Source organism: Sceloporus undulatus, chromosome 1 (genome assembly GCF_019175285.1).
Source record: "Sceloporus undulatus isolate JIND9_A2432 ecotype Alabama chromosome 1, SceUnd_v1.1, whole genome shotgun sequence".
In the NCBI taxonomy this organism is placed as follows: domain Eukaryota; kingdom Metazoa; phylum Chordata; class Lepidosauria; order Squamata; family Phrynosomatidae; genus Sceloporus; species Sceloporus undulatus.
Window position 1 is genome coordinate 170,988,936 of NC_056522.1, and position 23,726 is coordinate 171,012,661.

At 41.6% G+C, this 23,726-nt stretch overlaps 3 protein-coding genes across 6 annotated transcripts in view; 2 read left to right on the forward strand and 1 right to left on the reverse strand.

Annotated features, from left to right (window-relative positions):
* SPRYD7 (SPRY domain containing 7) overlaps nt 1-7,719 on the reverse strand; it is a 16,619-nt gene extending 8,900 nt beyond the window's left edge. The window contains exons 1-3 of the mRNA XM_042441716.1: nt 7,422-7,719; nt 3,491-3,607; nt 1,528-1,694 (exon numbers count right to left, since the gene is read on the reverse strand). Of these exons, the coding sequence (XP_042297650.1) occupies nt 1,528-1,694; nt 3,491-3,607; nt 7,422-7,575 (438 nt within the window). The 5' untranslated portion in view covers nt 7,576-7,719. The remainder of the gene's footprint in view (nt 1-1,527; nt 1,695-3,490; nt 3,608-7,421) is intronic.
* On the forward strand, nt 6,913-16,221 carry TRIM13 (tripartite motif containing 13). 4 transcript variants are annotated; one of them, XM_042441693.1, is made up of 2 exons: nt 6,913-7,037; nt 13,757-16,221. In XM_042441693.1, exon 2 carries the CDS (start codon nt 13,763-13,765, stop codon nt 14,987-14,989), a length of 1,227 nt encoding a protein of 408 aa, XP_042297627.1. In that variant the 5' UTR covers nt 6,913-7,037; nt 13,757-13,762; the 3' UTR covers nt 14,990-16,221. The 4 variants fall into 4 exon arrangements, with proteins under 4 accessions (XP_042297627.1, XP_042297616.1, XP_042297636.1 ...); XM_042441682.1 differs by lacking the exon at nt 6,913-7,037 and adding an exon at nt 8,880-9,350; XM_042441702.1 differs by lacking the exon at nt 6,913-7,037 and adding an exon at nt 10,366-10,631.
* A 2,950-nt stretch (nt 16,222-19,171) lies between these two features.
* KCNRG (potassium channel regulator) lies at nt 19,172-21,878 on the forward strand. The gene is given in 6 exon segments (XM_042457858.1): nt 19,172-19,746; nt 21,006-21,054; nt 21,633-21,721; nt 21,723-21,764; nt 21,766-21,840; nt 21,842-21,878. Coding segments are annotated over 6 exon segments (867 nt in total).
* Nucleotides 21,879-23,726: the final 1,848 nt, after the last annotated feature.

Below are 23,726 nucleotides of genomic sequence, written 5' to 3' on the forward strand. Positions count from 1 at the left end.
ATGTTCCCTGGTGCTAGAGCTTTCCCAAAGCCTCTCCCCTGTCGTGAGAAGTGCTTCTCAGCTCGCTGACATCAAGTGAAGGTAAATTTAAATGAGGACTGAGTATACGTGTTTTTTTTAATACGCGTGGATCCTGGAACCAAACCCCTGCATATAACGAGGGTCCACTGTAAAAATATTAAAATAAATAATTTATATAGTGCAACCAATTACAGATCCATTTAACAGTTACTTTGTCTAGTCCACATTTTACAAGCTTGTTTGCAAGAATGTCATGGGAAACCTTGTCAAAGGCCTTACTGAAATCAAGATAAACTATATCCACAGCATTCCCTTCATCTACCAAGCTGGTAATTTTATCAAAGATAAAATAATGATAAAGTAAGATGCTTAGGGAACTGGGTATGTTTATCCTGGAAAAGAGAGGGTTAAGAGATGATATGATAGCCTTGTTTAAATACTTGAAGGGATGTCATATTGAGGATGGAGCAACCTTGTTTTCTGCTGCTCCAGAGAATAGGACCCGGAACAATGGATGCAATTTACAGGAAAAGAGATTCCACCTCAACATTAGAAGGAACTGTAAGAGCTTTTCGACAGTGGAACACACTCCCTCGGAGAGTGGTGGAGTCTCAGAGGCTGGATGGCCAAGTGTCGAGGATGCTTTGATTGTGAGTTCCTGCATGGCAGAATGGGGTTGTGCTGGATGGCCCTTGGGGTCTCTTCCAACTCTATGATTCTATGCTCATATTAATGGCTGTAGAGACATGCTGCCACCTCCTCAAAGGAAAAGGAAGAAAGAGTTGGTGGGAACTCCTGTGAGTGTGCAGCTGCTGTGTCTCTTCCTCTGATGAGTCACCTCCCTTTCCTGCTCACTCAGCAGTCATGGGTGGCAGGAGTGCTGGGTGGCAGGAGCAGCTCACCTCCACCATGACAGAGGCAGCCTGGCTGGTGGAAGGGGGTATGTGTAGCTCGAAGAATACACGTTAGAAATAATGAAAAAGAAAGATGTTCATATTAGAGGGTATACTTGCTTCCATCTGCCTAGGTGGAGTGGGACTGGTGCCATTTCTTTTTTGTAACATATCCAAAGTGAGCAGGATTGGTAAAGGCTGCAATGTGACAATACAGTATTTGAAATGCAACAGCAAATGCACAGAGATGCTGTATGTTTTATGCCAAGCTTGGAAGACTAATGGAGAGAGTAAAAAATTCTAAAAGCTGGTAACATTTCAACACTTTGGGACCTCCTAGAACTTTAAGAGGGAACCTTTGCCTTTTATATAGCTGTCCCACTTGATGCACTAATGAATTACATGTTGTTGCTCCTGCTTAGACAGCTTGGTACCCTCAGGTCCTAGGCTGATTTTCTGCATGCTACTGGATTCTCCTAAAAGAAGGAAGAGCACTTCCAGCTTCAGTAAAGTCTGCTGAAGCTCACATCTACTTTTAAATTAGCTATGGCTTGAAGGCTGCAATACCAATTCTTGTTCTGATTTCCCATAAGCAATACTGAAAGCAACTCACCACAACATCACCCTCCTGTGGAAGATTGTTTGCTGGCAACCTATTCTTTTCTTCATTGTTGTAGTAAAGAGAACCATCATGTCTCAGTACTAGACTATTCACATCACGCCCAAGGGGGATCTGATTCAGGTTGACCTTATGAGTTGCAACTCCAATGCCCCAGATTCCTGAGAACAAAGTAGGGGAGGCAGAAGAAATGGAATGGTATAGCTGTGACAGAGAAGTCAAGAGATAAACTCTAAGGGTACTCTCTCTCTCTCTCTCTCTCTCTCTCAATCTCTGTGTGTGTGTGTGTGTGTGTGTGTGCGCGTGCATGTGCACATGCATATGTATAAAAACCAGGGATAAGAACTCTTTAAAAAAAAACTTGCTGGTTTCACTTAGTGGTCGTCTGCACAGGCCAAATGGCCTGGGTTCCCTCCAGCCTTGAGTTGTCTAGTAGTTAAAGATTGTTACGGGGAGGTTTGTATTTATTTTGTGATTATTTGATGGCTATATACATACATTACTAGGTTGCTAAACTCAGCTGTATGGATGTGAGAGAATGCCAGCCTCTGAGCTCCAATCCTTATTTATACAATGGAAGTAATTTGTACAGAAAAATTTAGCAGGAGAATCCTTTCTTCTAAGCATGCATATACATAACCGTATTGGTTACAGATAGCAACTATAGTAAAATAATCCCATTAATTTACTCCATCAAAAAAGAAATGTGCATATGTATGTAGATCAAACGTACAGGTGATATTCACAACTACAAATGCAAACTGAAACTATGGCCTGTTACAGACTACCAAAATAAAGCTGCTTGGGGTCTCTTTGGAGGTATGTTATTTAAATGATGCATGGGTCCTAAGAGTCCGGAGGTCACGCCAAAGCCACACTCCATTCCTAAGCACTGGAGTGCAGCTTTGGTGCAGCTTCTGGATTCTTAGGATGCATGCATCATTTAAACAGCATACCTCCAAAGAGACCCAAAGCAGCTTTATTTTGGCAGTCTGTAACAGGCCAACGTCAACCAATTCTAGAGATGGGCTTAATCAGTTATCAAATCTTTACTGATGCTTGCAGCTGAATTAAATTAGAAGAGAGAACTCTTACCTGACATCAATAAATTCAAAATTATTACTTTTACATACGTCTGAGTTTTAAAGTGAAGCCATTAAAAACCAGTATTAACTCCAAACAAATTAGTCTTGACCAGTGGTTCTAGACCTCTGGAGTAGGACCCCTGGGGGGAGGGTGCAAAAGTTGCTTGGGGGGAGGAAGGGGGCAGTGCAACACTTGATCCCTCTTCCTCTTCTCACACTTTTTTGTGTATCATTTACACATGCATTGAATTAAATATTGAATTTATTTAAATAAAACTGTTCTAATTTGAACAATGTTATTTCCTTATAAAAGGTAAAAATATAAATACTCATGAATGTGCGAGTGAAAATATGCACACTAAATAAGCAAAGTATTTCTATTCATATATACATCAAGTAGGGTGGCACAATGTCTGCAGGCAGATGTAAAGGGGAGTCCAAGGGTAAAAAGTTTGAGTACCACTGGTCTTGACATTTGAAAAACAAGTTAATTCCAACAGTGTAAAACTGACTTACAATATCCTTTTTCCTTTAATGGAAGGGCCTCTTCTGCCTAGGGAAGTCACTGCATCCAAGAGACAGATCCCACTGGCAAAAGTGGGAAGGCAAACCTTGCCAGTTCTCGCTTTTCTTCACAACCACGTTTGCTCCCTAAAATTTGCCCTGGGGGAATTGCAATTTTGTAGGGCACAAGAGACTGGGGAAGGAACTGACAAAAAATATATCTTTCTTTTTTGCTGATGGGACATCCTCTGAGCCGAACCTGATCAAGGGAACTCACTTCACAGCTAAGTGATGTCTACATCCAATCCAGAATCTAACAGGAAGAAAACATGATTAATTTTTGGAAAATGTTGTTTGTTTTTACTAACCTGTAGACTGGATTTTAAACTCAAAGTAACTCTTGTTCTGATGCAAAGGGGCATTGGCTAAGCAGCCTCCTGTACCACATACTCGTCGTCCATTTTTCACAATGACAACATCTGTGCCTGCAAGATTGAAAACATAGAAATCATGTTGAATTTACAATCAAAACTCACAACATGGTTCTGTGCAAGTATATTTGGAAGTAAGTTCCACTGAATTCCATGGAATTTACTCTCATGTAAGTGTAGCTTTGCAGCATAATCCTATTCAGATTTATTCAAAAATAAGTCCTACTATGACCTCAGGTAAATTGTTTAGTATTATAAAAGTATACAATCATAGCTCGTGCATGCATTCACATCCAATGATGCAATGACTTATCATTCATGAGCTGTTCACTGGTAAACACAGGTTCTTTCACTTTCACTTTGCTGCTTCTCTTCCTGCCAGCAGCAATGGCTAAATTAACCAGAAAAAGAAAGTTTATTGTGTTGTCTGAATTGGAGCTCGTGGTGTTTTTGCTCCCAAAATATAAAATAAGAACAAATCCTAGCTTATGATTTTAGCTTGTGTGGGGAATAAGCCAGGTACTTGGATCTGAATTACAGTACATGGTTAATCTTTTTCTTTCCTGGTTAGTTCAGCCACTGCTACCAACAGGATGGACCTAGCTAGAGCAAATGCACTATGAAAATCAGATGGTTTTCTGGTTTAGCACTGTCTTTCAAAGGCCTGTTACAGACTGCCAAAATAAAGCTGCTTCGGGTCTCTTTGGAGGTATGCTATTTAAATGATGCATGGATCCTAAGAGTCCGGAGGTCGCGCCAAAGCCACACTCTATTCCTAAGCACTGGAGTGCAGCTTTGATGCAGCTTCTGGATTCTTAGGGTGCAGGCATCATTTAAACAGCATACCTCCAAAGAGACCCGAAGCAGCTTTATTTTGGCAGTCTGTAACAGGCCATAGTTTGGTGCAATTAAGGAATTCAGAGAGATACCAAGCAGTTTCAGTATTATTAGAAGTTACTGGCCTAGGATTGCTACTGGAATGGCAGACCTGAAATTTTAAAGACAGTGGTACTAAAAGTACATCCCAAAGAACAAGAAGATGGAACTGCAAAAGGAATCATCACTCTTGGCAATTGTATGATATCCCTCGTGAGCTATTTGTTATTTGTTTTCCTTCTTCTTTCCTGTAGTTCTCAAGGGAGTTTCACATGCAACTCAAAACTTTCAGAATTCTTCACCTAACTTGAATGTCTGCAACCTGCTCCTCTCATATTTCATGTTAAGACCATGCAGACATCCTGACCCTTACATAATCATTGTTTACTTAATTTAGGGGCAGTACAGATGCGCCGCAAAAAAAGAGCTGCCTCGAGACCTAGAAGCAGTGCCCCAATGCCATGACGCCACTTCCTTCTAGTGACGTTTGGTTGCTGTATGGCGGCAGTGGTGGCATCATGGCGACCCTCGTATGGATGGGAGGCCGCCACAATGCCGGCGTCCATAGATACTAGGGTTCGGGAGCATGAGGTTGCTATGCACTCCAAAACCCTAGTATCGGCGGCACCACACTGCTTTTGGCTCGTATGTACCGGGCTTTATACACTGTTTTATTTCACAAGACTCAGAACTGGTTACCATCCTACTGGGCATTTAGAAAAGGCTTGGATTTGAATCATGTATGTAAGGGTCAGGATCAATGCAAAGGTGAACCCCTGGTTGCATCAACTCACCTAAAGGCATATACTGTACACACACTCAGTTTACACACTGAAGTAATTAGGTAGGTCTGCAGGGTATGTTTTGGGAAGCCTCGCTTACGAAAGGATACAACTTTAAAAATTGGGTCTTCAGCACATGGTTGTGTGGAAATATGCCATAATCACTAAGGACCTTGGAAAAACAGTTAATGGTGCTCATCAATCTGGAAAGGGTTACAAAACTATTTTTAGAGATCTAAAGCCCTATCAACCCACCGTGAGTACAGGCAAGTCTATTAATGGGTCTGCAGACCACTCTCACCTTGGCTAACATGAGCATCAAAGACTCAACAAGCAGGAAAAGTCTGAACAAGAATGGTGTACATGGGAACATAGCCAGAAACCACTACTCCATAAAAACAAAATTGCTGTCTGAAATTTAGTAAATGTCACACAGATGATTCTCAAGACATCTGGAATAATGTTCTCCACACAGGAGGCAAAGCTAGAACTTTTTGGATTTGATGGGAAGCACTATGTTTGGAGGGAAAAACAAATCCTGAATTTGAACATGGGGACGTCATCCCAACCACCAAGCAAGGAGATGGAAAATTGGGCCTGCTTTGCTGTCTTAAGACCCCTGGACAACTTGCCATCACAGACACAACCACGAAGGTTGTTCTAGAGAGGGATGTCAGGCCACCCATCCAAGAGAGAAAGCTGAACTAAAAGTGGGTCATGCAACCTACCAATGATGCTAAAGATATAAACAGTGGAAGAAGAAATTCCATGTTTTTAGAATGGCCTAACCCAAGTCTGGGTCTAACCCTATCAAAAGGGCACTGGGCAGCTTCATTACTAACCTGAAGCAAGGTTTTCACTGCAAGGACATTCTAAATGTCACTGAGATGAAGTGATTTTATAAGCAGAAATGGGCAACATTCCCCAAAACCAATGTAAGAGACTGACCAAAAGTTACAGGAAACACTTACTTCAAGTCCTTGCTGTACAAGGGGTACCACGAAGTACATAATCACACACTTTGTCACAGACAGATGTGGATAAATAAATGCCACAAATGTGGCATGTTTGGGTATAATATGTTTAATTGGAGTTATTTATTGCTTGTTTCTTTAGGTTGTGGAGGCAGACCATGTTCTAAAATATTTGACGCTGGGAATATGTGATCATAAGGGGTTCACAGGCTTTTTTTCACTATCATTTCAGTCAGAGGCCTGTCATTCCAGTCCCAGGAACTGCCTTTCCTTCTTAGGGAGGGGAGAATGGGTTGGCCCAATCCAGGCCTGGAATGACAGTCTGCCCCCAGGGCTTGCTGTGCCAGTCAAGCAACCCTCCTACTCCATGTCAACACCCACCATAGGTATCACTAACCTTTGAGACTAACTTGTCAACTTAGGCTTGTTGTTGTTGTCGTGTGCCACCAAGTCATTTGATTTATAGTGACCCAGGCCAAACCTATCACAGGATTTTCTTGGCAAGATTTGTTCAGAGGGAGTTTGCCACTGCCATCCTCTGGGGCTGTTAGTGTGACTATCCAAGCTCACCCAATGGGTTTTTTAATGCTCCAGTGGAGAATTTAACCCTGATCATCACCAGAACTGTAGTCTAATGCTCAAACCACTATGCCAGGCTGGCTCCTTTCAGCCTCAAAGGTGCAACAAGACCTCTTTGCATACTGCTTTGATCTGTCCTTTGCTATGATTTTGTTCTTTCATAGTGCCTCACTCAACAGACTTCCATTAAAGCAGCCATCAGATTTCAAAACAATAACGACTTCTGCCCAGGAGGAATTCCAGAACATCCTCCATTTTAAGCCTGACTAAGAAGTATGAATTTAATATTTCTAAGACAGATTTTAGCTTTGACTTCTGCACAGGAGAAATTCCTGAATACAGTATAATCTTTCTAAGAATGTTTTGAGCCTTGACTTCTGCCCAAGAGGAATCCTAACAGCTCCTCCATTTTTGGACCTGATTTAGAAGCATTAATTTAACATTCCTATGAGTGTTTCTAGCTCTGACTTCAGCCCAGGAGGAATTCTAAAGCATCCTCCATTTTGAGACTGACTCAGGAGGGTGAATTTAGTATTTCTAAGAGCGTTTTTAAGCTTCCCTTTGGCCCTGCCCTGTGGCAGGGACTCCTCGGGAGGAGAGAGAGAGAAGGGGGCATCTTTCTTCCCTCTCTGCCCCGCCGCACTGAGGGAGCCTTACCCATGCGCTGGGTGTCCAGGAGGACGGAGGGCATCTCCTTCAGGGGGATGTGGCCGCTGCCTCCCTCCCCGCAGCACGCCCAACGCAGGCAGCACCACAACGAAGGCCCCGACGCCCCCGTCGCCGCGGTCGCAGTTGAAGCCGACGCCGCCATGGCTGCTCCTCCGCCGCCTTCCGCCTCCTCGTTCGCTCTCCGCCCCTCAGGACCAAGGCCCTCCTGCCCTGCCCAGGGAGGCCTTATTGCACTCTTCACATGCTCAGTGGAAGGAAAAAAACAAACCCTCCTAGTTTTATAGGTCCCCCCACACTTCTCAAAACAATCCAATTCAAACCCAGAGTGACAGGGGATGCATCTACATTGGAGAAATAACCCGGTTTGGCAACGCTTTAACTTTTTGTCTGGCTCTTTGCTATGGAATTCTAGGAGTTGGAGTTTGTTGTGAGGCCCACAACAAACTCCAACTCCCAGAATTCCATAGCCTTGATCTTATAGCTCCTTATCTTATTTTGGGCAATTATCCTTGTTATATTTATATACAAGTGTATGTGCATACAAGTCTACACACACGCACACACACACACACACCTCTACAAACACATAATTTTATTTTAGTATACTGTTTTGTATGTTTTTAACTGTATGGTGGGGTTTTTTTAATGTTGTAAGCTGCCCTGAGTACCAGCCTTGTTCAGGATATAAATATAATAATAATAACAACAATAATACACACACACACATATATATATTTATATGAGTTTATTGGGTAAAAATTCTTTTCTCCTTTTAGCACAATACTTTCTTTGTTTTACCCCTCTTCTTCTTTGTTAGTCTTGATTTCACCTTGACTATACTGATATTTTTAATTGTCCATCCCATTAATAACCTTAATTTTGGCTCAATTTTTCTTCCCCCCCCCCCCGTGTGTGTGTATATATATATATATATATCACATATACATATATAATGTTAATACACACACACACACACACATATATATATATATGGTTAATATATATATATATATATGTGTGTGTGTGTGTTTTTAAATTGTATTAATAATAATATTTATTTATTATTTTATTTTTGTATTGTTTTATACTTGTTGTTTGCTGCCTAGAGTCCCTATATTGGGAGAAAGGTGGAATATAAAATAATAATAATTGTAGTTTATTTCTTTTTCTATTATTTATTTATTTCCCAAATAAAACAAAATTTCATGTCTAATGTTGCCTTGTTTACACAAACCCTACATCTCTAATTCAATCCTATTCATTTCTTCAAACCTCTGTAACTCGAACCTTTAGTATGTGCAATACAATTCATACCAACATATATTATTATTATTATTATTATTATTATTATTATTATTTATTACGCTTTATTCATATAGTGCTGTAGATTTGAACAGCGCTGTACATACAAACAATAAAATATTGCCTTACAGCAGCGATTCTCAACCTGCGGGTCACGATCCCTTGGAGGTCGAGCAACCCTTTCACAGGGGTCACCTAAGACCATCGGAAAACATATTTCCAATGGTAGCAATGAAAATAATTTTATGGTTGGGGGTCACCACAACATGAGGAACTGTATTAAAGGGTCATGGCATTAGGAAGGTTGGGAACCACTGCCTTACAGCAAGCAAAGCTGCTAAAAGCCTAAGTTAATTGTTTTTGCTTTTTCCTTGTAGCTTATCTAACACACATGGTTTGAATGTTTATACATATTCCTCTTCCAGTTATTTCTGTTGATGCCACTTTTTCCTTTATTTTTTCCTCTGTGTATATATTCTCAACTGTCTGTCTATATCTCTGTCTCTTATGTCTCATTATGTAGAGAGATCTTTGAGGCTAACTGAAAGAAAGAAGTTGGCAGCTTGAGCTTTTTAAGTCTACTTCCTCAGGTACATTGGATGGAGTGGAAGCCAGGTACTAATATTAGCATGTTTTCTCTTGGAATATCTAAGTCCTCCAGCGAAACTCTATGGTCAACTTTAACAAAAAGTTGCACTGAAGGACCTGGAGATTCCTAGAGAGGATACTCTACTAAGCATTTGTAGGTCCTTCAGCACAATTCTATGGTCAATGTCTGGCAGATGTTGACCACAGAGTTGCACTGAAAGACCTAGAGATTCCTAAAGAGGTGTTATCTCAGGTAAAAACATAGTAGATTACTGCACTGCACTCATCCCTCCACATTCACTGGGGTTAGGGGCACAAGACCTCAGTGAAAGTGGAAATACCACAAAAACACAAAAACTATATTGGGAGAATGGTGGGATATAACATAATAATAATTTTAGTTTATTTCTTTTTCTATTATTTTATTTATTTTCCAAATAGAACAAAATTTCACATCCAATGCTCTTATAGCACTGTTATTCCACTTTAACTGCTCTGATTGTTGCATTCTGGGGATTGTAGTTCAGTGAGGCCTAAGTGCTGTCTGGCTGAATATTCTAAATCAGTGGTCCCCAAACTGTGCCCTTTAACAGCTTTTGGACTTCAGCTCCCAGAAGCCTCAGCCACGTTGGCCAACAGCCTGGGATTCTGGGAGGTGAAGTCCAAAATCCCTTAAAGGGCACAGTTAGTGGACCATTGTAGCCCCTTTGAGACTGAGTGAAAGAAAGAAGGTGGTAACATTTGTAGACTTAAGCCTACTTCCCTCAGATGCATTTGGTGAGGAATACATCTGAGGAAGCGGACTGAAGTCTAGGAAAGCTCCTGCTGCCACCTTTTTTCAGTGGGTCTCAAAGGGCCTCAAGGTCTCTCCACATACTGATTCTACAGGCTAACACAGCTATATCTTTGAATAATAATAATAATATGCATCTGAGGAAGGAGACTGAAGCCTAGGAAAGCTCCTGCTGCCAACTTCTTCCTTTCAGTTACTCTCAAAGGGGCTGCAAGAGCTCTCCATATGCCCTGGGACTCTGGGAGGTGAAGTCTCCAGAGCACAGCTAGGGGAGCACTGTGTTTAAGTCCCGAAATCTGAGGCTTACTGAAGGAGAGAAATTGGCAGCATGAGCTTTAGTTATTAGACTGCAAACCCCAGAGTGCAACAGGAGGCAGCCAGAGATGGAGTAGCAGAAACAGTGGAAGCTGTTGAGGGCCTGTGGCTTTCTGAGGCGGAGGAAGGACGGAAGGGGAGGAGGCCCAGGGCGGGGACTACAACAGGCAACCACTGCCCCTTCCCTTTCCCTCAGCCAGGTGAGAGAGCTGAGGCCTCCAAAGCGGGACTTTGCTGTGGGGCCGCCGGAGGGAAGGAGGAGGGTTCCCTGAGGGAGACCCCCTTTGCAACACAGCCCTCCATTTTCTCCTCAAGGAAGGAAGGCCCCAGAGTTGAAGCCTAGAGAAGCAAAAGGGAGGGTTTGCTGCTGCTGCTGCTGCTGCTGCTGTTCTTTGAGCGTTTAAGGCCATGCCCTGGAGCAAACCTGAAGGTACTTCCTGTCTTATTCTCAGCCACGAAGGAGGCTCTCTTCATGATCTTAGTGATAAAAGGAGCCAGGGGATCCCAAAGGTATAGAGTAAGCAGAGAGAGACTGCATATACCTTCATAGGGTCAACCCCATAAAAAGGCAGAGAAAATAGATATAATACAGGGTTGTACAAGCTTTTTCCAAGCTGCACCTGACAGGGAGGGAGGGAGGCAGTGGAGCTTGGAAAGCTTTTGCCGTCCTGTATTTTTGGTGCCTTTATGAAAGGTTGTGCAAGAAAGCAAAGACATAGCCGTGTGAGTCTGTAGGGAGATCTTGTAGCACCTTTCAGACTCAAAGAGAGAAGTTGGCAGCATTAGCTTCCTAGCCTTCAGTCTACTTCCTCAGATGCATATTATTATTATTATTCAAAGATATAGCTGTGTTAGTCTGTGGAATCAGTCTGTAGATAGATCTTGCAGCCCCTTTGAGACTCACTGGAAGAAAGAAAGTTGGCAACATGAGCTTTCATAGACTAAAGTCTGCTTCCTCAGATGCATTTGGTTGAGTGGAAACTGGGGACAGACATATATATGCCATTGGTATGTGACAATACCAATTCAAATTAAAAATCCATTGTGCCCTTTGCTACTTCATTTCCATACACAAAGGATTTTAAATTGACATTCTCACATACCAGTAGCGTATATACAGTCAGCCTTCCTTATCCATGGATTTTTTATCCACAGATTTAAGCATCAGTTGCTTGAAAATATTCCAAAAAGTTCTAAATTCCAAATAGCAAACCTTGATTTTCAATTTTATATAAGGGATACCATTTCACTATGCCATTGTTTTTAATGGGACTTGAGCATCCACAGGTTTTGTTATCCACAGAGGTCCTGGAACCAAACCCCGGCGGATGCCAAGGGGCCACTGTATATCTGTCCCTGGCTTTCCACTCCACCAAATGCATCTGAGGAAGTAGATTTTGATCTAGAAAAACTCATGCTGCCAATGTCTTTCTTTCAATTAGTCTCAAAGGGACTACAAGATCTCTCTACATACTTAGGTAAGAAAACTTAGGGAGGGAAGACTAAGCAAAGGAATTGTTTGTTTAGGACTTTTGTTTTTGGGAGTTTAAGGAGAAAAATTAGGAAAGGGGGGGCCTCAAAGGGTTTTCAAAATAATTGCAGTACCGATTTTGGGAAGAGTTAGGCATTGGTTCCCAAACTTTGGTATTCCAGAAGTTTTGGACTCCAGGTCCCAGACCTCTTGACTGTTGGCCAAGCTGGCTGGGCCTTCTAGGAACTGAAGTCCAAAACAGCTGGAGGACCATAGTTTGGGAATCACTGAGTTAGAGGAAAAGAAGAGAAAAGAGAGAAGAAAGGAAAGGGTGGTGGAGAAACAACAGGAAATACAGGATATAAAGCAGAAGGTATTATATAAAATAATTAAAAACAACCAGCATGAATATGGAGTGTATTTTTTCTAAAGGTTCTGGGAGCAAGTTTATTTATTTTGGTGTTAGTTTTATGTTGTACTATGTTGTACTATGTAACTGTATTTATTATATGTCTTTGTTTTAATTTATTGGTTTTATTTATTCATTCTTTATACTTTTATTGTGTGTGTGTGTCTGTAATAAAAAGAATAGTTTAAAAAAGAAAGCTTGAGTTATATATTCTGTGCATTTTGGTTGCCCTATAAAGACATCACTGTTTTGTGGATTTGAGATGTTATTGTACTTTGCTATATGGCCAACGCAGCTACCCCTGAATATGTGTGCAGGGAACCTAAAGGAATGGTTAATTTTAGGACTTACATTTTTGGAGTTTAAGGAAGGAAATTAGGAAAAGGCGGGGGGGGGGCTCAAAGGGTTTTCAAAATAATTACATTACCACTTTTGGGAGGAAGCAGGGTCTGGTTCAGTATTAGTGTTAATGCTGTTGCAATGGGTAACTAGTAATTTCTGGAAAGAGTACTAGTAAAAATTAACATGGTCCACATTCTGGTTAGCAGTAGAGTTCTATTAACTCCCAGTTTTATTAAATGGAAATAGTAGTACCTCCATGCTTCTTAGATGCTGCTGTTCTCTGGCAAAGACAGAAAACCACTGGTGACTTGTCCCTTGCATCCAGCCTTTGTCTCTTCTCTTAGACCTTACCTCTAAAAGGAGCTGGGGCAAAATTATAGATGTGCAACTGTTGCTTGGAAAATGCTCTACAGAAAGAAAGAAGGTGGCTCATTTTGATTTTCTGGAAGATGAAACTTCGGGCCTGAACAGACAGAACAAAATAAAGCTGCTTTGAGTCACTTTGGAGGTATGCTGTTTAAATGCTGCATGCGTCCTAAGAGGCCAGAAGCCGCACCAAATCCACACTCCAGTCCTAAGGACTAGAGTGCTGCTTTGGGGCAGTTTCTGGCCTCTTAGGACGCATGCAGCATTTAAACAGCATACCTCCAAAGTGACCCGAAGCAGCTTTATTTTGGCCTGTCGCCCTTCATTATATTTTCTGCTTTTCTTCTGCCTCTTTAAAAGCTCAAGGGAAGGTGGTGGCAAGACAAAATGTGAAGAAGAAAAGGAAAATTTTGTCTTCTTCCTTTCCAGCCTGTTTTACTGTAGGGAGTATTTGGGCAAGGAGTTCCTCTGTTCCAGTATGCCAAAAGGCAGCTGATAAAAAAGCTCAGTACTTTGTGTGCATGTGTGCATGCTGCTGTCGGTGTAAATTTGGATGTGGTAAAATTCTTAAACCTGTATACATAATAATGAATATCTCTTATGATATATAGTTTCTAAACATTGTCTTGCTTTAGCTGAAATCTGTGTAATTTGTAGAACTAGAGGAAAAATATTTCAATTTCTTGGTCTATTATAATGTTTATAGTTCTCTAAACTATGTTCTTCTTTTATTATAGACTGCAATGGAGCTCCTTGAAGAAGACCTTACATGCCCCATTTGTTGTAGTTTGTTTGATGATCCACGGGCACTACCCTGTTCACATAACTTCTGTAAGAAATGTTTGGAAGGGATCTTGGAGGGAAATGCCCGGAACGTAATTTGGAGACAGTGTCCTTTCAAATGTCCTACATGCCGGAAGGAAACGATTGTTACAGGAGTTAATAATCTCCAAGTCAACTATTCTCTAAAAGGTATTGTGGAGAAGTATAACAAGATTAAGGTAGCCACAAAAATGCCTTTGTGTAAAGTTCACAGTGGCCAGCCTCTCAACATTTTTTGTCAGACAGACACACAGTTGATATGTGGCATTTGTGCAACTCGAGGAGATCATATAAGGCATGTGTTCTGCTCCATCGAAGATGCTTACTTTCAGGAAAAACATGCTTTTGAGACATTGTTCCAAGGGTTTGAAACTTGGCGTTGTGGGGATGCACTTTCTCGACTGGACACTCTGGAAACTAGCAAGCGGAAAGCCCTGCAGATGTTGACAAAAGACTATGACAGAGTAAAAGATTTTTTTGAGAAATTACAGTATACACTGGAACAAAAAAAGAATGAGATACTTTCAGACTTTGAGACAATGAAACTTGCAGTTATGCAAGCGTATGACCCAGAAATCAATAAACTGAACACAATTATACGAGAACAACGAACAGCATTTAACATTGCTGAAGCTTCTAAGGATGTGTCTGAACCCATTGTATTTCTGCAGCAGATGCAAGAATTTCGAGAGAAAATCAAGGTGATCAAGGAAACTAGATTACCTTGTCTTACTGTAGACATCAACTCTACAATTAAAGGCTTTGATACTAGCCACTGGGAACAATTTAAGTTAGCAGATGTGGACAAACTTTCTTTACCTCAGGAGAAAAGTAGTGTTAAAGGGGTAATTTCTCTCTTCTCACTCAGATTTATTGTGACAGCTTTGCTTTGCTCGCTTATCCTTGGTGGTACAATGCAGATGTGCTTTATGGATTTTATTGTTGATACTCTTCAGTGCTGGAAAACTCTTGTTTTTACATTAGGCTCAGGTTATCTGCCAGATACAGCAGAAATGGCAGGCCATGCTGTCTTCTACTGGGAGAAAGTGAAAGACAGTGCTGCTGTTCTTAGTGAAATATGTGTAAACTATATCCTTATGATGCTGGATAATGTTGCTCAATTTGTGTTCAAATACAAACTTTTGTAACTGCCACCAGTATATAAGACCTGTATGTTCAAAGTGGTTGCTTTAGTGATCATGTATTCTTCCGATGTTGGAATGCAACTTCCACGGTATGTAATCCTTCATAATTGATTGTACTGGCTAGAGTTGATGGGATTATGATCAAATGGATTACGGAAGGAACAACTCCTGCCCTAGAGTTTTAAAAAAAACCTCATCAGAGAATATTGGTAAACATTCGAAGATTTTGAAAATAATTTTAAAATAAATTCTTGTATTGATAATGTCCCCATCTCTGTGGTTCACATATAAGAAGTATTTTGCTTACATTATTTTTGCAATAAGATAATAGGCTGTGGAGGTTGCAGTTTTCCCACCCTAATCTAAAGCCAAGGAAGCTATTCTCTATTAGTAATGGACTGGATGATAATGAACAAGTTGAAGCTCACACCAGACAAAAAAAAAAAAGAGAGAGAGAGAACCTGGTTGTTGGAATGGATATCCGAAATAAGCATCTAATGTGCAGGATAGAATTACCTCATGTTTTTGGTTAAACCCAGAAGTGCAGAGGTGAGTGCTCCCAAACTGTGCTCATTTCTGGAAATGGCTAATTGTGGAGATGCATGCTTTCATTACATCCCATTTTGACTATTGCAATGCACGCTACATGTGATTCTATGGGGGGGGGGAGTGCTTAGAAAATTCAGCTGGTCCAGCATATTGCAGCTAGACAATTAACTTAGGGCTGTTGTGGGGAGCATGGAGCTTCTTTGTTATGACAATCCTAGAGGCTATTCAATGTGCTAGTTACAACTTGCACAACCCTATCTGAATGGTTCCAGTAAGTCTGAGGACAGCATTCCCCCACACTAGCTTGCCTGGGATTTGAGATTTTGGGAGGATGACTTGTCCTGCTTCTTTCAGAAGTACATTTGGAGGGGATGTGAAAGGGGCTTTTGCAGTAGTTGTTCACAGGCTGTGAAGACCCTGGTGAAGGTAGCTCATTGGTCCCCTACCTGTTGTCTTTCAACAGGCAAAGACCTTTCTTTTCAGGCCTTTGGCAATTAAGCTGAGTTGCTGCATAAAGGGCTTTCAATAAGGTGTGTGCTCCCCCCCTTTTACTTTTTAAAAGCTGTGTTTTAATCTGTTTTAATGGAGTTGGTTTGCTTTCATTATTTTCAGCGATCTTGCCGTGTTTGTGTGTAAATCTAGTGAATAAATAATAAACAACAGATTATTTTTTAGAAAGATAATTACAATATTTGATTGCTTATAAATACCAATTTGCTGGGAAACAATGGTGGGAGAGAGTTATTACATTCATGTCCTATATGTAGACTTTGTAGTAGTATGACACTGGGGGAAATGCATCTCTGGATAATAAAGCTGCCCTCTTACTCATACTAGGTCCCAGGCCTTTACTTGCTTGCCAGAAACCCCTCAATCTTAAACAATTGCTGACAGACAGAAGGGGATATTGTACGGGTGGAAATTAGGAATGAGACCCTTGTCACAAACGCAGATGCCAACTGTCTCCCCACAATCTGCTCTAAAAGCAACATACTGATATACTCATGTATAAGTCGAGAAATTTAGGTTAAAAAATTGATCCGAAAAACCTGAGTCTACTTATCCACAGGTCAATGTAAATACTGTACTTTAAATTACATGCACACACATCATCATCATCGCCTGGTGACAGGCAAGAGTTTAATCTGCCCTGGAAGCACTGACCCCCTTCTATTCCCTCATCTATCCAGCCTTTAATATGAGTACAAATAGTTATGCCTGCTGGAATTTTGTAAGTTCTTTGGCACTGATTTCCTTTGCTTTGTCCTTTACATCTTTCATTACATGCCCAAAAGTTTTAGCCTTGACTTATCGATGGGTCATATCAAAATCCATAATTTTGGCCTCAAAACCTGCCCAATTTAGGTCGACTTTTAGTCAAGTATATACGGTAATTCCTAATGACTTCATCCACAATATCAGTGATATATTTACTTCTTCATCATCCAGTGTGACATATACTATCCCTGCCCCTCAGCCCTCTACATAGGATGATCTCTACAGAACACAATAAGCAGACACAAGTCTAACATAAGAAAAAAGAATAAAAAAAAAAACTAGCTGTACATTTTAAGTTACACTGATTTTCAAATATCTGTTCTGGAACAACAACAAAAAAGGAAGATTGGAAAGAGAAATAGCTGATTTAGATGTACTCACAAATTCCAATCTATTAGAAAACAGTACAAATGGAAACTGGTTTCTTGGCATACCACATATATTAATATACAGGTTCTTATCACTGTTATCCATATAAAATAATTCTTGGAAAGTCAGAAACTGACTTTCAGCTAAGCAGAATATATTGCTTTGACTCCTGAAGACTAACAGGCCAAATATTTGATAGACCTGTATCATTTTACAGCTCTTTGAAAGTTGTTTAAATCCATTCCATTTGCATCTTTTTCATCCGATTACGTGCTGATCCTGACCCACAATTACAGTATGTAACCATGGATCTAATGCTGCATTTCATCAGTCCATCTGAAGAAGTTGAAATCCACAGAAACTCATGCTAAAATGGATGGGTTCTGCTTACTTCCTTAACATGACTTTTTCTTTGAAAATTGTTGCCTAACTAAAGGATTATTATAAACAGCATTTTTATCTATATAACAAGGCTGCTAGCAACTGTGTTAACAATGCACAGAAATTTGCTTCTAGATCAAGTCAGGTATAGTGTAAAGAAGTAGGATTTGGAGAAGGAGTATGGCAACAGAACACTAGGAGAATATATTTGGATCCATTGGCTACTTTTCCAGCTGTATACAGGACTCTTTATTTTTCTTTTACTGTGCATGTAGAGGCCAAGAAATTGGTCAGGTAAGTGCACATTTTGTACAGCCTATTCATAACCACAAAGTCTGAGCAGTTACGGAGCAGTTTGCATTTGCAGCTGATATTTCTAGTCTGGAGGGAGCATAAAAAGGAAGAAAGGGTGAGAAAGGAATGTAGCAGCACCTTAAGTCTAACTGGTTTTTATTTTTGCATGAGCTTTTGTGGGACTCTGTACTGCATCAAAGAAGTGGATTCCAAAAAGTTCATGCCAAATTTTTTTTAAAAATATTAATGGTGCTGCTGCTTTCCTTTCACACCCTTCCTCCTTTTTATGCTGCAAGAGACTAACATGGTTACTTCTGTGAAGAATGTCTAGAAGAAGGTGAGCATTCTCATCTGGGAATAACAAAATGTGTTATGTTGAAGCAGTCCAGCAATTTCCACAATTGCAAGTGTCAGCTGTAGCAACACTTTGGATAGAGTATTCCTGTAAATAAAGGCAACAGAAAGCAGCTTCATCAATCTTCCACAGGAGTGTGGAAACTGGACAGAGTTTGTGGATCTTTAGAATCATAGAATCATAGAGTTGGAAGAGACCACAAGGGCCATCCAGTCCAACCCCCTGCCATGCAGAGACTCTCAATCAAAGCATCCCTGACAGATGGCCATCTAGGCTCTGTTTAAAGACCTCTAAGGAGGGAGACTCCACCACTCTCTGAGGGAGTGTGTTCCACTGTTGAACAGCCCATACTGTCAGGAAGTTCCTCCTAATGTTGAGGTGGAATCTCTTTTCCTGTAGCTTGCATCCATTGTTCTAGGTCCTGTTATCTGGATCAGCAGAAAACAAGCTTGTTCTCTTCTCAATATGACATCCCTTCAAATATTTACTTGCCTCTTAAGCATGTGCCAGTGAGTCAACCATTCAACAATCTCATTCTTTCCCTAATCAAGCTTTATTGCATTGTTTACTGCAGACACACTGCTGCAATCCAACACTGAAAGTCTGACTTTCTCTGGCCCTCTTTCACCATCGTCCTTAATGCTAATGCTGCAAAAAATTTACAGCTAGACAGAAAAAAAGAGGGCTGAGCTCCCATAAAAAGACTATGTGAAAAGCTTCTTTATCAGAGGCTTTGTTAACTGTCCATAATGTTTAGCTCCCAAGTGACCAGCCCTGTAAACAAAACTTTGTGAGTGTACTTTGTACACGTACGTGGTTTTTGTTGCTAAGGAATATGATGCTTGCTTCGCCCTTCTCTCCTAAAACGCACTGAGTGGAATATGCTATTTTGGTTATATACACACGTAGTTTTGAGACACACCAGTTGACGATACAGTTTTCTTGTTGGAAAGAGGAAGATGAACAACCAAAGTGTGATCACTTTGAATGTGGGAGGGCTGAAATTCATGACAAGGCCTTCGACACTGCAGAGGTTCCCCGAGTCTAGATTGGCAAGGATGCTGAATGGAAACGACTCTGAATTTACATTGGTGAATGGCCATTTTTTTGTGGACCGTGATGGAGTTTTGTTCAGTTATATTCTAGACATTTTACGAACACTCCAGGTTTCGTTGCCCAGTGACTTCTCAGACTACCAGAGGCTGCAGCGAGAGGCTGATTTCTATGAACTCTACCATGTGGCTGATCTTCTGAATCAAGAACATTTGTTGAGAGCAAAGCCAGAAATTTTGGAAATACGGTTCTTGCTCCAAGAAACTCAGGCTTTTTTCCGCATTTTTGGTTCTTTCAGTTTCACCATTAGTGAACTTGCTGGGCGAATCACTGTCTTTGAAGAGAAACTTGCAGGGACAAACTGGAAGAACCATGAGGTACCTTCTCAGAAGTTGCTGACACCCCTGTTTCTGGAGAAGCCTTCCCATCACGATCTTATTTTTCAGTGCGGCACTGATTACAGTGATCAGCTTGTGGCAAGGTATTTTTATAGCCATCTGTAGATATCTTGACTAACACAACACGAACAGTGTATGGGGATTTATTTTTTAAATGATTTCTGTCACTGCAACAAAGCACCTCAGAGATGACGTGTATGTGAGCTGGCTGTTCTTATGTCTATCCAGGAAAACCTTCAGTTCTTCACTGTCTGTTTTAGGTCAGGACTCAGCAAAGTGTGGTTCACTGGCTGCCCCTAGGGCCATTTTTATGCACCCAGTCCACCTCCAATCTAAAGGTATGCTAGAAATTTGACAAAACCTCCCCTAAAAATCTCAATGGTATGATTGGCTATTTGAGGTCCCTTCTGATATTTTATTTTATTTATCGTATTAATTTATATCCCACTTTTCTCCCAAAATTGGGACCCAAAGCAGCAGGATATTGAAAAAAGGCCCCCATGACTATAAAACGGATCTATGGTCAAAAATAACAATTACTGTATATACTTTTGTATAAGTCTAGAATTTTTAGTCAAAAAATTGACCCAAAAACTTGAGCCGACTTATCTATGGGTCAATGTAAATACTGCACTTGAACTCTTATCAAAAAGGAACCAATCCCTGGTGAAAGGCAAGAGTGTAATCTGTCCTGGAAGCACTGATTCCCCCTCTATTTTCTCATCCATCCAGCCTTTAGTGTGACCACAAACAGTTATAACTGCTGAAACTTTGTAGGTTCTTTGGCATTGTTTTCCTTTGCTTCATTATTTAGATGATTTGTTGCATACCCCAAAGTTTTGTCCTCAGTTTAACCATGGGTCATAGCAAAATCCATAATTTCGGCTCCCCAAACCTGTCCTCAATTTATACATAAAGTCAACTTATAGTCGAATATATACGGTAAATACCCTGAAGGTTTACTGCATTTTAGTCCCCATTTCAGGGTGGTGGGGGGGCAGGAACTGCAAGGGAGGTTAAAAATGGTGGGTGTGATAATAGAGGATGGGGCAGGTCAAGCAGCCCCCAACCTCTGGGGTTGCTTAAACCCTTGTTTAGAGTTTGTAAAAAAACAAAAAACCCTAACCCTAACCCTAACCCTAACCCACCGTGCAATGCCACAAATCCAATCCACTTGTGGCTAGAGGTGTGAAGGCCAACAAATTTGTTGGTTTTTTTAATACAGGGGAAAACTGGGGGGGGGGGGACAAATTGAAAAAATGAAGAAATCAATTATGAAATATCTATTTTAACATGATTCAGAAAAAAAATGCCCCACAGTTTTTTCCCATTTTTTCCCCAGGCCTTCACATCTCTACTTGTGGTCAGAGTGGAGTGCCCAGATGGGAATTGTGGGTACAAAAAGCGGGTGAGGAGACTGTTTCTTACATCATTTAAAGTGAAAATGCACCCTGATTTTGCTATCTACCTCTTAATTTAAGCGCATGGACACACATATCGCTGCCTTGACATTCCAGGAATACCCGCTCATTGGTGTCTTGCATTGGAATTTGCTTTCTTAATAAGCCCAACAGTTGTGTAGTGTGCATTCAAGTTGTCCCCAACTTATGGCAAACCCAAAGCAAATCTAGCACAAGGTTTTCTTGGCAAGATTTGTTTCTGCGTGGGATTACAATCTGACTTGCCCAAGGTCCCCCAGTGGTTTCCATGGCTGAGTGGAGATACAAACCCTGGTCTCCAGAGTCCTAGTCCAATGCCTCAAACTACTACACGATGCTGACTCTCATAAAAATCCAACAATTTCCCCCACAAACTTTAAAAGCCCAGCCAATAGAAGTTGAACTTTCTAATGCAGTAGTTTTTTCTTTGTTTAGGCTTCAGAAATAAGACTGTTCACACTGTACACATAGCAAATGCATTAACATTCAAAATAAAATTATTAGCACTAATAACTTTTTGTTATTTTCAGGTATGTTTCTATAAAAACCTGATCAAAGAACTGTTCAGTGGTGCTAATGTTCTAGGCCTGCTGATCGACATCTTGCACAGGAAGGATTTCATTTAGAAGCACCAGAACCGTCTCATCTGAAGAAAAATTGAAGTTATTGTTTTGAAAGAAAAAGGCAGCCGAAAGCTCTTACTATCAGTACAAGCCAAATACAGCAACACACTACTGAACACAAAGAAGGCAATCCAGATGCACAAAAGGAAATAAGGATTATGCTAAGAAGATTGCATGAGATTCAAAAGCAGCACCTCAAGTGCAACAGTGGAATACATATTTTTGCTGTCAGTTTGTCCCTTGCATTGCATTTTTGTTACAGAAATAACTAGAAAGTTGGAGAATCTGCAGATATGTTGGATTCCATCCCCATCACCTCTAGTCAGCATGGGTATATTCAAGATTTTGGGAGAATTGTTGTCCAACAACATCTGGAAGGCTACAATTCCCCACCCTGTTTTAGATGGCAGATTAAGAATTCGGGGTTCAAAACACAATGAACTTACTCAGTTAGCTCTTTAATGCATAATTTTCTTGCACAACTAGCCAATGCAATTGTTCCCCTCACTGCTGCTGGTGGAAGATGGAAATGTGTGATGGCTTTACTTGTTTGTCCTATGCTTAGGGTTGCCATAACCCGGTGGGAGGCGTGACTCCCCCGCTTTCTAGGGGGCGTTTCCGGTCCCGTCACGCCCTCGGGTGGCTGCCCGGCTCCTGGCCCTGCTGCATCCCTATATTGTGATGAGCGCAACAGTCAGGGCGGAGCTGGCAGGGGAGGGCTCTGCTGCTCTGCCTTGCCCCTATTGGCCAGCCTTCCCAAGGAGCAGGCTTAGTCAGGCAGGCAACAAGGCGAGAGGAGGAGCAGGGGCAGGCAGGTTGGCAGCAGCAGTGCCCCCCGCCCGTCCAGGCAGACCACTGGGAGAGGGGAGGAAAGGGCCTGGCCTCTGGGGCAGCCCGGCCTGGGGAAGGAAAGGGCCTCCTGGAACCCCTGCCCCCCAGCCTCCTCCTCCTTCTGCTCTTGCAAGGAAGGGCTCTGAAGCGCCGGGAGAGCTGCTCACTAAAGGGGAGGGACGCCTCAGGGACCCAGCCATCGGAGAGGAAGAGGAGGAAGAGCCTCGGCAAGGCTCAGAAGAGGAGGAGGGGAATGGCACCAGGGAGAGGCAAGAGGGCTCCTTCCAGGCCCCTCCTGGGCCCCAGGCTCCCCCAGGGATCGCCCCCGTCGGCATTGGAAGCCCCCTCCCCAAGGCCCCCCAAAAACACCCCTCCTTTCTAACCCGCTCTGCGACTCCCTCTCTCCCTGTTATCCCACTTTAATGAGCCCTCTCAACCCCTTCTATCTACCACCTTCTCTCCATCTAAACCCCCCTCCAACCCCTCTCTATCTACTCCCCCCTCTCTCTAACCCAGTGATCCCCAAACTGTGCTCTTTAGTAATTTTGGACTTCAGCTCCAGAATCTCAGACTATTGAGTAACATGTCTGGAGGCTTCTGGGAGTGAAGTCCAAACACTCTTAAAGGACACAGTTTGGGAACCAGTGCCTAACCCCCTTATTAATAATAATAATAATAGGATTTATTTATATATCGCCCAATCACTGGGAATCGAGCGGTTTGTGAAATCACAGAAGCCAAACTACACAGGCAGATCAGCTCCTGGCACTGAACAAGCAGAGCTCTGCTCTGGAGCCACAACGAACTACATTCCCAAACGCCAAAGCATTGAGCCAGGGCAGTTAAAGTACTGTCAGACTGGGTTATTGTCTGCAGTGTGTTGTAGTCTGAGAGCCTGCAGAGAGAAAACTATGGTGCTTTGAATTTAAGCCCATCTAACCCCCTCTATCTAACTCCTTATTTAAGTCTCTTCTAAGCCCCCCTCTAAGCCCTCTCTATTACTCCTCTTTAGCTAACCCTAACCCCTCTAGTGTACCCCATCTAGCCCTTCTCTATAGCCCCCCTTTCTCAAACCCCCTTATTTAACCCCCTTCTACCTAACCCTATATATTATTTTAAAAACCAGCAATTTGTGTGTCCTCCATTTTTTAATAAAAGTGTCCTACATTG